Genomic DNA, 13,348 nt, shown 5'->3' with positions numbered 1-13,348 from the left:
TAAAAAAAAAATAAAGGGTGACTCCGGGTTTGCACATTCACGTTACAATGACATCAACACAGTAACATGTTTTAAAGCGTGAATCCAGGGGTTGCTCATTCATTTTAAAATGACGTCAAAACAGCAACATTTTTTAAATGGCAACTCCGGGGGTTGCTAAAATGGTGTAATGCATCTGTATTAGGGATTTGGTTGACACTTCCTTTACATCAGAAGTAACGCACACATAATTTCTTCAGGGAAGGCCATCCGAATATAACATTGCCATTCAATCTAAAGCATACTACAGCAGTATGACATTACATTTTGAAACATAACAACAGCTTTATTATATTATCTACCAGATTTAATTTCATAAGATCAAGCAGCGTCATAGCTTTAAACAACATTAACAGAATAAAAATAAGTTACTAAGTGCTGTTTACATGTAAAACTTGAAAAATTAACGGTCCGACATGATCACATAAAAGAAAGCAGTTCAGTGAAAATGATGGTGATCATATATTATGGCTTAAATTAAACTCATCTTTGGCATCCTACAACAGGGGATTAGAATTATTCTTGCATTTTAATCCCTAGATATAAATAATCCTTAGATATAAATAATCTTTTGATATTAATAATCCTTACAGATCTTGCTTTGATAGATAAACCAATAATAATCCATGGAAAAAACATGTACATAGAACGATAATTATATAATATCACACTTAAAAGGGAATACTATTTTAAATACACAAGTTTCTTTTTCATCAATTAGAGAATTATCTACATACATTTACAGGTGTCTGTTGCCATAGTAATGACCTCCTGTCTAACAACAAATCAGGTAAAAAATCTGTTAAACAAACAAATTCTAAGAACATTTTTAACATTTCTGTACAAAGTATAATTACTTGACAACTCATTACAATATATCTAATTTGAATATCATAAATATGTAAATGTGGAATAACCACCTGTTAATATATACTGTACATGGAAATCATTACTACATTTAGTATTATTATTTGAATAAATTAAATGATTTATTTTTCCTCATAGAAACATGTGTCAAAATTATAGTCATAAAAACAGAAATGCCACCTGGAGATAAATATATGCAAATTACTGTAGTAGGTGACACCTGGCAAGTGGGTGAATTAACAGGTGGTCACTGATTATTAGTTGAAATCACACAGTCAAACAAAATTGACTTGGTGTTTGTTACTCTTAGCAAAACAGTACAATCATTCTTTATAATATAATAATAGATTTACAATATTAATTTAACAGAATATAATAAATTAAAACGTTTTGAAGATTACCACAATGGTTTATTTGATAAAATAGCTTACCAGTTCTTAAAAATCCAATATTTAATCGTATTATGCATTCTTTGATCCAAAATAAAGAAGTTTTTAAATGTAAATAGCTGCAGAAAACTTAGCTGTTTCTATCTTGGTAATCTTCAAAACGTTTAATTAATTATGTAAATTAATATGCAAATAACGTATAAAATCCACACACGCAAAATAATACTACAAAAAAAATATCTAAAGCAAATTACATAAAACAATTCAATATAAAATGAATTTAAAAAAAGATTATAATTCAATAGATATAAAAATACTTAATTGTTTACTTGTGACTAATAATTTACATAAAATAAACCGAAATGATTTAACATAAGATTTAATAGACATGGATATAATAGAGAAACATATAAGCACAATCAACTTAAAAGCTAATCAACTTTTTTATATGACATACCGTAAAACCTCGAAAAGAAGCCCATGGGCTGCTTCTTTTTTTTTAGTGCTCTTGGATGGGCTTCTTTTCGAGATGGGCTTCTTTTCGAGAGTACTTTTGCAAACTGTAAATAATGTGACTTTTGAGACATTTTTTCAACCATTATGTTTAATATACCAATTAAAAAACAATATAAAAAGCAAAAAAACAGTCCTATGATTCACCGTCAAATACAATAATTTCGTCATCATCTCAATACAGTATGAGTAGTCTGTCTCGAAATGAAGCCCATAATATCTTGAAAAGAAGCCCAGGGGGCTTCATTTCGAGATGGGCTTCTTTTCGAGAGTACTTTTGCAAACTGTAGAGGGGGGCTTCTTTTCGAGATGGGCTTCTTTTCGAGGTTTAAGCCCATGGGCTTCTTTTCGAGGTTTTACAGTATGGCATATATATACACATATACAGTCAATCACTTAACAGCCACTAGTTTTAACCCATTTGATTTTAATACAGCTGTTTGAGTCAGATGGCAGACCAAAACACCACCGGTTCAGTTCTAAGATACTCTACACAGACTAAAGCTCTGTTTACACAATCAAAAAATGTGATGTGCCCAAATATGGTAGTGATGTCATCGGGTCAATATATGGGCACATCACATTTATTTTGTCATATAAAGTTTGGTAGCTTAAAAAAGTGAAATGCGAGAATAACACAATCTTGTATTTAATGTCTGTGTACTAGCATTAGATCCTCTTCATTAATAGGACACCACTATTACTTCATCCAGAAGGTTCAACTACATGTCGTATCTCAAACCACAACTATAAAACTTTATTCTTGACTTCAGAATTATACTGCCCTCTACTATATGTTTGTGATTAACGAAGTATAACAAAGCTTCTATTCTTTAATCTGTGGACCAATGAGTACCAAGTAAAAGACAAGAACAAATAACGTTTTCTGCAGCTAAAAACTAAAATCTTGGATCATGCTTGCATCTAAAGCGCTCAATATTGGAAACAATTGCTGATAAGCTAACATAGGCCTACTAAATACAACATATCTTACACAAAGCATTGACATATAGTAGATGAACACATCAATTTACCCATTGATACTCATTGGTCCAAAGAACATGTTGCTTACATTACATAACAAAGGGAGGGATCCAGAGGTAGGGCTAGGGTTGTACTCTCCCACATTTTGACATGAACTACCTTTTGTATCCATCTTTGACAGACCATCAATATCATGTTAATGCTCCGCTGGATCTGCCCCTACAACAAAGACTAAGAAGCAATTGTTGTGATAGCTTCTGCAACAACCCCAAATTGTAATAGTTGGAGGAGCTTTTCTTTGCTTTGTGCTCCAGGGAAGAGCAAGTCGCTCTTCCCTGGTTGAACCAGTATGAGTGAGTGAATGAGTGAGCGAGTCACCCTTCTATGGTTAAACTACACACTACTACATGTGGCAAAAATATAATTTATACACGGCACAATAAACTAAGTCTTTTAAGATGTACTGTTGTTGTTTTTAAAAAACAAACAAATGTAAAATATAAAATTGAAAAAGTGGTTCATTAAAAATGATCATTCAAATCAAACATTAAAATTGTTCTGAATACTCATTTAAATTTGTTCCAATCAACAAAAATTGAATTAAAAAAACTGAAAGAAAAACATAAATTTTTGGATATTTTTTATGATAAACAGTTTTCAGATGTAATGAAAAATAAATGTTTATTTTTACAAGTTTACTTTTGTACAACAATCTTACAAAACTGTTTAATTATTTAAACACGCAAAAACACACTTAAAACATATCTACACTAATTTCAGTTATGGCCAAGTGAATTCAATTTGTTGAAATTTAGATCATAGTTAAATTTAATTCTATTTAAAATACACTTAAAACATATTTAAGTTTTTAATATATCACTATTGGTCAAAAACTCTCTCTCTCACCTCAATGAAATTAGATTACGAGAAATTAAATTTAAATTTAAATAATTGAGGTAATATCATTATCACAATCCCTAGAAATTTAGTATAAAAAAGTTTGCCTTGCTGGGTGCATTGGGGAATACATAATTATATTTAATTTAATTGTAAATAAATTAAATGTGAATATTTTGGAAACTTTTACATCCACAAAATTTTATGACAAATAATACATTTTAATTAAGCTATTGTTATAATATTCCCCTCATAGGTACAACAACCCTTTCACTAGAATTTACAATTTAAAACCTCACATTTTCTAAAATCTTTATTACAATGTAAATGATTTTGTCACTTATGATCTCACTAAAACTTCTCGATTTCTATTAACATTATAAAATACTTTAAAATGATCGTTGATACGGTTAAAATGGATAAAACATTTAATGTTAACTATACACTACATTACCTACTGTATAATACATTTTGAATACATACTCTGTTGTTGATAATGACAACAATCAAATGTGTGGTATTACACATAGTTAAAAAATACAAACTACGTTCTATTCTAAATCCATTAAATGGGGAAAACCTGTAAAATTGCCTTATAAAAGTTAAAATATTTTTTTTACTCCATAAGAAATTTCACATAAATCGCCTTCTAGTGTCTTCATGAGCTGCAAATTCTTAGGCCGTTATTTTTCTTCAGCCGTTAGTTTTGCGCTATCACGTCTCCTTGCTTAGCCTATCCAAAGCTGTTTATCTTCTAACAATCTTGGCCTACGGTCATTATATTATGCTGAAATCAAGGTACATATGTTTCAATTGCACTATATCTAAGCACGACGTGGAACTCCGTACCATACTTTTTTCTTTCGCATTCCGTTCCAATTTAATCTTACCTAGACGGTATCACAAACTCATATTCTCCGCCTCAAGTATCATTAACTATGTATAAGAAACGCCAATGATATCTAAGCCAAAATAACCATCACTTAACTTATCTTTGGAAATAAAAACTTTTGACAAAACACTCAATGTTTTTTAAACACACAGAGAAAATAAAGATAAAAACATTATTATAATTTTTTCCTAGTTTTCTTCGGTGAAAGACGGGAATGTCAACGCATTTACAACGCAAATGTGCAAAATATCTTTATCGTTTTAAAATTTGTTTCACAATTAACTACACAAATGTGTTGTATGCTGCGTTGGACGATTCCTTATCGTTAGATCGCCGATTGTCACCATATTCGTTAATAAAGGATCCATCTTCGTTGAATTGATCTCCGCCACCTTCAGCGTAGTCTGCAAGGCTATCGTCTTCACTCTCGTCATTTCCCGCACTCTCTAGGTTTTTTAAAGGATCCTTTTCTTCGCATGAATCACTGAAAAAAAAAAACGTTATTATTGATGATTTAGATAGAGTTTGACAATATGTTTCTCCACTTCAACCTGTTAAAAATAAACTATCACCGAATATTTAAATGGTTATAATTTAAGGCTGTTAAACATATCCAAATCAGCATCAAAATTATGCCACAAAAAAAAAAAATGGTACAATTTTCCAAAGTTTAAGAAAACAAGTATGCATAAAATCCAGACAAGTTGTTACGAGGTTTATTTACTGGACATGGCCAACAAATTATTTGCATATTTTTTCATTATTTGCTATATGAATTTTTTAATAGTAATAAGAAATCACTCCCAAAACTTTAATAATAATTATTCTTTCATATAATCTTTATAATAATATTTAGATAGTTTCTTGTTGCATCACATCAAAACACAACTGTAATTCTCATACAGTTTATGTCAATACATTATTAAAAATCAGTTTGGTAATGACAGCTTTTTTCATGCAGACCTCCCTCAAACACCTCGTTTTGTGACCCAGATGAACATAAAACATAGCAGTCATAAGTGATTCTAATTACACAATACAGTCGAACTTCCTAAAACCGAACTCCCCGACCTCAAATGTGTCACGATGTCTTGAAACTTTGAAATTCTTTTCATGTTAAATGCATTGTGAAACCTGAATTTTGGGGCAAGTGCAATGGTGGACAGATTTTGGGATAGTTGACTGTACTGCAGAAAATGTAACCCTTAAGCTCTGTCTACACTATCAAACTAGTTTCACTAAAAAAAAATGTGATGTGGCCAAATATGGTAGTGATATTTTTCATTTTTTCATTTCATTTTTTATGACATCATCATGTCCATATATGGGCACACAACATTTTTTTCTCACATAAAGTTTGATATTGTAGACAGAGCTTAACAATTTTTTTTTTTTTGGATGCAGAAAATATTGTGATGTCAGGCATAAACAAAAAAAAAAACATTAAAAACAAAAACAGCAAATACACAACATAGAACCAAAATAAAAATGTTAATAAAAAAAATGTTTTGATATTTTAAAATTCATACCTTACACATAAAATTCTGATCTAAGTTAAGAGAATTAAAAGACTATTATTACCTATCAATTCATTATTACATAAATGTAACTATACCTGTACTTATTGTATTTTTTTCAAATTGGATTAAAAAAAACCTAAATTTAAATGTCTATATCTACTTCAGGGTAGGATCAAAATTGCACCAGCTCAGGAATTAATTATTTAGTATTTACATCTTTTTTATTTATTTTTTAAATACTTTTTATATTTTTTGTATATATTTTATTTATTAATATATATTTTATTTTGTATTATTTTTTTTCTAACAATTTGGAAACTGTTTTTATATTGTTTAATGAAGACAAACACAATCCTTCGCAGTACTATTCCCAGTATTATGCTTATAATGCACTGTGCCCAACATTTATGCCCAAAAGGTTTTAAAATTGAGCACAAAGGAGTTACGTGTATATACTGTATTATGTTTTTCTTTCTTAACTTAAATTACAACTGAACAGTGTGTATCTTTACCTTTTGTAAAATTTATTTTATATTGATATATTATTTTATCCTACGATGATGCCAAATAAATGAAATGAAAAAAAACCCAACATTTGTTATGCTTAATTATTCGTTATGGTGCTTCCTTGAACTTACTCTGTTGGAGAATACTCAGTGAATCCATTCTGGTCTTTTAAAGGCGTTGCTTCTAAGTCCAATTGTCTTAATGCATCTTCCTTATCAGATACTGAAATTAATCACCAAAATTGGGGAAAAAATAAAACGAGCAAAAAGAAAAATTTAATTTGCAAGCATATTGTAAACTAAGGTGCGAAGCAATGGATAAATATATTTTTAACAGAATATGATAGCATGTTAATATTTAATTTTGATAATGAGTATGCATTTTATAGTCCATGCTTTGACAACATTGATCAAGGCTAACCATTACCATATTAAAGTAAGTAACTTAACTCAAGGTATCTATCCACAAGTCGACACACCTATTTCTAATTTCCCCTTGGAGTCAATACCTATTCCCTTCCTTGGAGTGGATACCTTCCCATGGAGTGGATACCTATTCCCTAGAAGTCGATACCTATTCCCTAGGAGTCGATACCTATTCCCTAGGAGTCGATACCTATTCCCATGAAGTCGATACCTATTCCCATTGAGTCGATACCTATTCCCATTGAGTCGATACCTATTCCCATTGAGTCGATACCTATTCCCATGTAGTCGATACCTATTCCCATGGAGTCGATACCTATTCCCATTGAGTCGATACCTATTCCCATTGAGTCAACACCTATTCTCATGGAATCAATACCTATTCCTATGGAGTCAACACCTATTCTCATGGAGTCAACACCTATTCCCATTGAGTTGATACCTATTCCCATTGAGTCAATACCTATTCCCATGGAGTCAATACCTATTCCCATGGAGTCAATACCTATTCCCATGGAGTCAATACCTATTCCCATGGAGTCAATACCTATTCCCATGGAGTCAATACCTATTCCCATGGAGTCAACACCTATTCCCATGGAGTTAACACCTATTCTTATTGAGTCGATACCTATTCCTATTGAGTCGATACCTATTCCAATTGAGTCGATACCTATTCCCATGGAGTCGATACCTATTCCATGGAGTCGATACCTATTTCATGGAGTCGATACCTATTCCCATTGAGTCGATACCTATTCCCATTGAGTCGATACCTATTTCCATTGAGTCGATACCTATTCCATGGAGTCGATACCTATTCCCATTGAGTCGATACCTATTCCCATTGAGTCGATACCTATTCCCATTGAGTCGATACCTATTTCCATTGAGTCGATACCTATTCCCATTGAGTCGATACCTATTCCCATTGAGTCGATACCTATTCCCATGGAGTCGATACCTATTTCCATTGAGTCGATACCTATTCCATGGAGTCGATACCTATTCCCATTGAGTCGATACCTATTTCCATTGAGTCGATACCTATTTCCATTGAGTCGATACCTATTCTCATGGAGTCGATACCTATTCTCATGGAGTTGATACCTATTCTCATGGAGTCGATACCTATTCTCATGGAGTCGATACCTATTCTCATGGAGTCGATACCTATTCTGATGGAGTCGATACCTATTCTGATGGAGTCGATACCTATTCTGATTGAGTCGATACCTATTCTGATTGAGTCGATACCTATTCTGATGGAGTCGATAACTATTCCTATGGAGTCGATAACTATTCCTATGGAGTCGATACCTATTCCTATGGAGTCGATACCTATTCCCTATTCCTTAGGGATGATCCCAGGGATGAGTTCTTTTTCAGGGTGCATAAAAAAGAGAGGTGTAAAATAGAGTGCATTATTAGTGTGTACATACCATTTCAATTGGAAATGTAAGGTGCCCAAAAATAAAACAGTTAATTATAATAATACATTGCAAGTTTAGATCTGTTTAATGTATATGGTCAAGTCTCCAATAATAGTTATTTTCCCATATAATAGGCACTTCATAAGCCGACATACTTCTACTTACCATTGTATTTGCCTCCCTTTTGACTCCTAATGAAGCATAGTAGTAGTAATACTAACACAAGGAGCAACACAATACAAATCATAGCTATTAACCACGGTTGAATTGTAGACCCAGTGTCCGTACTCTTGGCTAAAAAAAGAAAACATCTACATGTTTATTATCATTTTGTTGATGATTATTATATTGTATATAGATAAAATAATGTTAAAATGTTAATTTGGAGTCAGTTTTATACAGTACTGTGTTATTGCTTAAAATAAATTAAAACCTTGATAAATATATAAATATATTTCAAATACTAGTGAACCTAAATTATACTTTGTACTGATAAAATGAATGAAAAATGATCTATTTTTTTTATGACATTGCAATATTGTTGATAAATATATTTAAAATACTAGTGAATCTAAGTAATGATACTTTGTACTGATAAAATGAATGAAGAAATGATCTATTTTTTTTATGACATTGCATTTTTGCTCTATTGGATAAATTTTAATGATTAATGTACAGTATATTTATTTTTTCATGCATATTGTAAATTTTTTTGTATTTTTTTTCTGTAATGTAACTTTTTATTATATGTACTACAATAATTTCAGACTTGTTCTGCTTTTTGTAATGTTTTTATATACTACCGGAATAAAAAAAAAATTAATAAAAAATAAACATAATCAGTGCATCTATTGGTTAATAATTTTTACAGTATAGTATTAGATGGTGGAAAGTGCAAAATATATGCATTTATTTTTATGTCAGAGTGAACTTTTTTAATCCAACTGAATTCTTCCGACACAAATTATTTATCAAAAATATTTTACATATTTTATTTCTGGTTGTATTCATTCTACTCGTTGTAATATATAACATTGAATTGAGAGTAAATTACATATACAAATTGTACAATAATAAAAAAAAAAACAGTTAAAAACATTAAAATCTCTGAACATCAAACAGTTAAAAACATTAAATCTCTGAACATCAAAGAGTTAAAAACATTAAATCTCTGAACATCAAACAGTTAAAAACATTCATTTATGACAACGGTGCAATACCCTGGGGATTGCCATGAGTGCTAATCACTTTCGAATTGCCTTTCCATAATGCACAATTGGCTCTCCATACTTACCAACTCCACCAGTGACCATTTCTATTTCTTTAATTATGTAACCCTCATCATTGACAGATTTTATTATTCCTTTATATTTGGTGCCAGGATCCAAGCCAACCAATTCAACACTTAATGGATTTTGAAAGGCTGATACTTCAATTGGTATAGAATAATCACCATCATCATCTTGAAATAAAAAAAAAAAAGATATTTACGTTTCCCCTAAAAAAACTTGATCGAAAAATAAAAATTATTTACCCGAAAAAAAGTATAGCAAAAAATACATAAATTGTCTGTTAGACAACGGTTTTCATTTAAAATTAAACATTTCTTTTGTCTTTTTATAAGTGAAATAATGATTTTTGGTGTTTTTTTTTACATAGGTGAATAACTTTATTAAAACTGCAAAATGGTTTTCAGGAGACACTACATCTTTAATGTATCTAGAGAAGCTTCTCTTGAAAATGTATTCAGATTTTATTTATTTCGATACCATACATGAAAAGAACAATAAAAAACAGATAAAAACAAATAAAAAACGCAATAATTTTTTATGGTACCGGGGTTAGCCCTCTAAATCCTCAAAGGTGATTTACACCCTGAGGGATAATAATAAATAGTTTAAATCCCTGTTCGCACTAGACTATAAACCAGGTAAATTTAACCACTTTTCGCACTTGATAGTATCAAGCAAGTTTACAAAAATTGAACTCTGACATTAAAACCTATTACAGTACTACACTCACCATCTGCCCTTTTGTAGCTTATTAGAAATGTTGATGCTGCTGGACCCTCTGTATTGGCTTCCCAAACTACAGTAGCCTCATTGTCAGTTGTAGTGATATCTATTGTGCCAGTGATAACAGTTGGTCCTAAGAAGCAAAAAGAAACAAAACACTCGATTTTTAAATAATGCTATCAATCTTTGGATATAAGGAAATTCATCAAAAAACCCTAAAAACGGCAACAGATTTAGGAAAAATATAAGCAATTGAGCAAAACCAAAAAAAATAGAGAGAACTTGTAAAGTGTATATGAAGGGCAGTTCAGGGAGAAGTACATGGACATCTCTTTGTTCGTCTACTGTCACAAAATGAAAGCTCACTATTATCTACATGTAAATAAGGTACAGTTGACTCCACCTAAGTCGAATCTAATGAGACTCAATTTGGACTTTAATTCATAAAAATTTGACTTTCACGATTTTTTTTTTTTCGACTTAGGCGGATTCGACTGTATCATAACGTGTAAAGGTACTCCAATTGACCGTAGGATAATGTTGTATTGAATTTAAAGTTATCCTATAATGTACAATGTAATATAACCATAATTATTAATACTTGGTTCCCACTAGCAATGCAACGTAACGCAATCTACTCAACGTAAGAAAATGCCCTTCCAATCATTGCGTTTGGCCCCGCCTGTGTGAAATCAAACCTATGATGTTTGCAGAACTATTGCTTAACAAAACTGTGTAGTCTAACAAGTTGAGCATAGGCACATATTTCTGAATATGACCAACTAAACACTCCATCTGAAGGACGATGTAATGCCTGTACAGTATCTTACTTGAGTTTTGTCTACACTATCAATTTAGTTTGTCAAAAAAAGTGTGATGTGCCCAAATGTCGTAGTGATATCACATCATCATGTCCATATATGGGCACATCAAATTTTTTTATCACATAGAGTTTGAAAGCATAGACAAAGCTTTAAGATTCAAACAAGACAACACAATCAAATTTGTGATTTCAATTCAATTCAATTCAATTCAATAATACATTTATTTAAGATGGTCACAATATATAACAAACAATATTACAATAAACAATCATAAACAATTAATATAAGACCATCTTAGGGATCAAAATTAGAAGTAGAACTTGTCTCACATTGACCCCTAAAATAATAATAATAATTCAAACAAAAATAAGAACGGTACCGTATAAATATACAAATACAACGCATACAATTAAATAAATTATACAGTGCGCAACATATTTAGTAGGTTTGGTAACAAGATAAATAAAGGATTTTTATATGCTTTCTAAATGAATTTACAGTATATAAATGATTGATGGCAGTTGAATCTAGATTATTCCAATACGTTGGTCCTAAATAAGTAATAAAAAACTGGCTTTTTCTAAGTTTAACAAATGGAACATACAATTTATGTGGATTTCTTATGTTATAGGTATGATCTAATAAACGATTTGAAAATAACATTGAAACAGACTTTGGTAGTAAACAAGTGACAAATGGCAGTGACAATTTTAACTCATTTCCCCATTTTGAACCTCAAGTAAGATGCAATAATAATAAACGATAATTACAATCATACTTACTTCCCTTTGGCCTCATCGTAAGCTCGCGTTTCGTCACCTCACCCGGAGCTGCGTTTGTAAAGGCCTTTATAGAGATTGCATATGTTTCACCTGGTTCTAGGTCCTTTGCGACGAATTTGTAGGTATCAGGTGATACAACAACTTTAATATCTTCTCCAGCCACCTGTGCATTGACTATAATATAACCGAAAAAAAAAAAAAAAAAACCATAAAAAGATAGAGAGAAAGAAAGTTGACTGGATGATGTAGTGTTTACGAAAGTTACTGGTTGAAAATACTTGCATTTGAATGGTGTGTTATTATTATTATTATTATTATTACTTGTATAGCGCACATTTATACAACATTTAATTATAATCAGCGGCGCTTCACATCAATTAGTATCGTAACATTGTTTGAAATATAGTGCTTTTAAATGTTTTTTAAACTGATTATAGTCGTCTAAGTGTTCAATGTGAATTGGTAATCTGTTCCAAATTTTGGGTCCTGCTACGGCGAGCGAACGGTCAGCAAATGTCTTTCATTTAGTTCGTGGGATTGTCAGGTTATAATTGCTGGTGCTTGAACGAGTACTGCGAGAAACATTCCACACAGTAAGAATATCTCTCAGGTAACTTGGAGCGGATAATTAAGATAATTAAGATAATTAAGATAATTTGAATAAAATTTACAGGTTGTTGATTTTAATCATAACAATTAGAACGTTGTAGGATAACATATAGAATAGACAAACAACAAAAACGGATGTGCTTAAATGCGAGTATAAAATAATAGACGTGGTATCAGACTGTGTTTTTTTATTTGCTACACAAGTAATGTTGTCAAGCTGTTAAGGCAGGGGCAGTGCAAACCATAGCCATCAAACCATTGTAGAACAAGTCTTCTCAAAATAGGGCTTGGGGTAACATCTCAGTTTTCATCTTTATGGACAAATGAATAAACAATGTTTGGTGGTTGTTATCATTGTATTCTATATAAGATATATAATTATAAAATAATTTTATAACTATATATTATGGCAATAAAATTGACAAATGTTACCAAATAAAAAATAAAACATTCTTACTTTTGTTATATACGATGTTGAAACCTTGAATCACACCATTTGGTTTTAGTGGATCTCCCCAGGTAAGTTTCATTCTATCCGATAACACAGTCGCCATAAAATTTTGAACTTGACCAGGTGCTAATATATGCAAATGAGAAATATTATTATGTATTAATTAACAAATCACAAATGTATGCATTATAACACATATTA

The 13,348-nt window shown here is 31.0% G+C and overlaps 1 protein-coding gene across 1 annotated transcript in view; it reads right to left on the bottom strand.

The window, feature by feature from the left end:
* Positions 1–329: 329 nt before the first annotated feature.
* Positions 330–13,348, bottom strand: part of LOC140058372 (neuronal cell adhesion molecule-like) — a 29,364-nt gene continuing 16,345 nt past the window's right edge. The window contains exons 16-22 of the mRNA XM_072103943.1: positions 13,154–13,273; positions 12,088–12,261; positions 10,489–10,614; positions 9,761–9,928; positions 8,632–8,760; positions 6,740–6,830; positions 330–5,065 (exon numbers count right to left, since the gene is read on the bottom strand). Coding sequence (XP_071960044.1) covers positions 4,864–5,065; positions 6,740–6,830; positions 8,632–8,760; positions 9,761–9,928; positions 10,489–10,614; positions 12,088–12,261; positions 13,154–13,273 — 1,010 coding nt within the window. The 3' untranslated portion in view covers positions 330–4,863. The remainder of the gene's footprint in view (positions 5,066–6,739; positions 6,831–8,631; positions 8,761–9,760; positions 9,929–10,488; positions 10,615–12,087; positions 12,262–13,153; positions 13,274–13,348) is intronic.

The sequence above is a fragment of the Antedon mediterranea genome, chromosome 9 (assembly GCF_964355755.1).
Source record: "Antedon mediterranea chromosome 9, ecAntMedi1.1, whole genome shotgun sequence".
In the NCBI taxonomy this organism is placed as follows: Eukaryota; Metazoa; Echinodermata; class Crinoidea; order Comatulida; family Antedonidae; genus Antedon; species Antedon mediterranea.
Note: the sequence above shows the minus strand (reverse complement) of the source record. Positions and strands in the feature narration are given on the sequence as shown.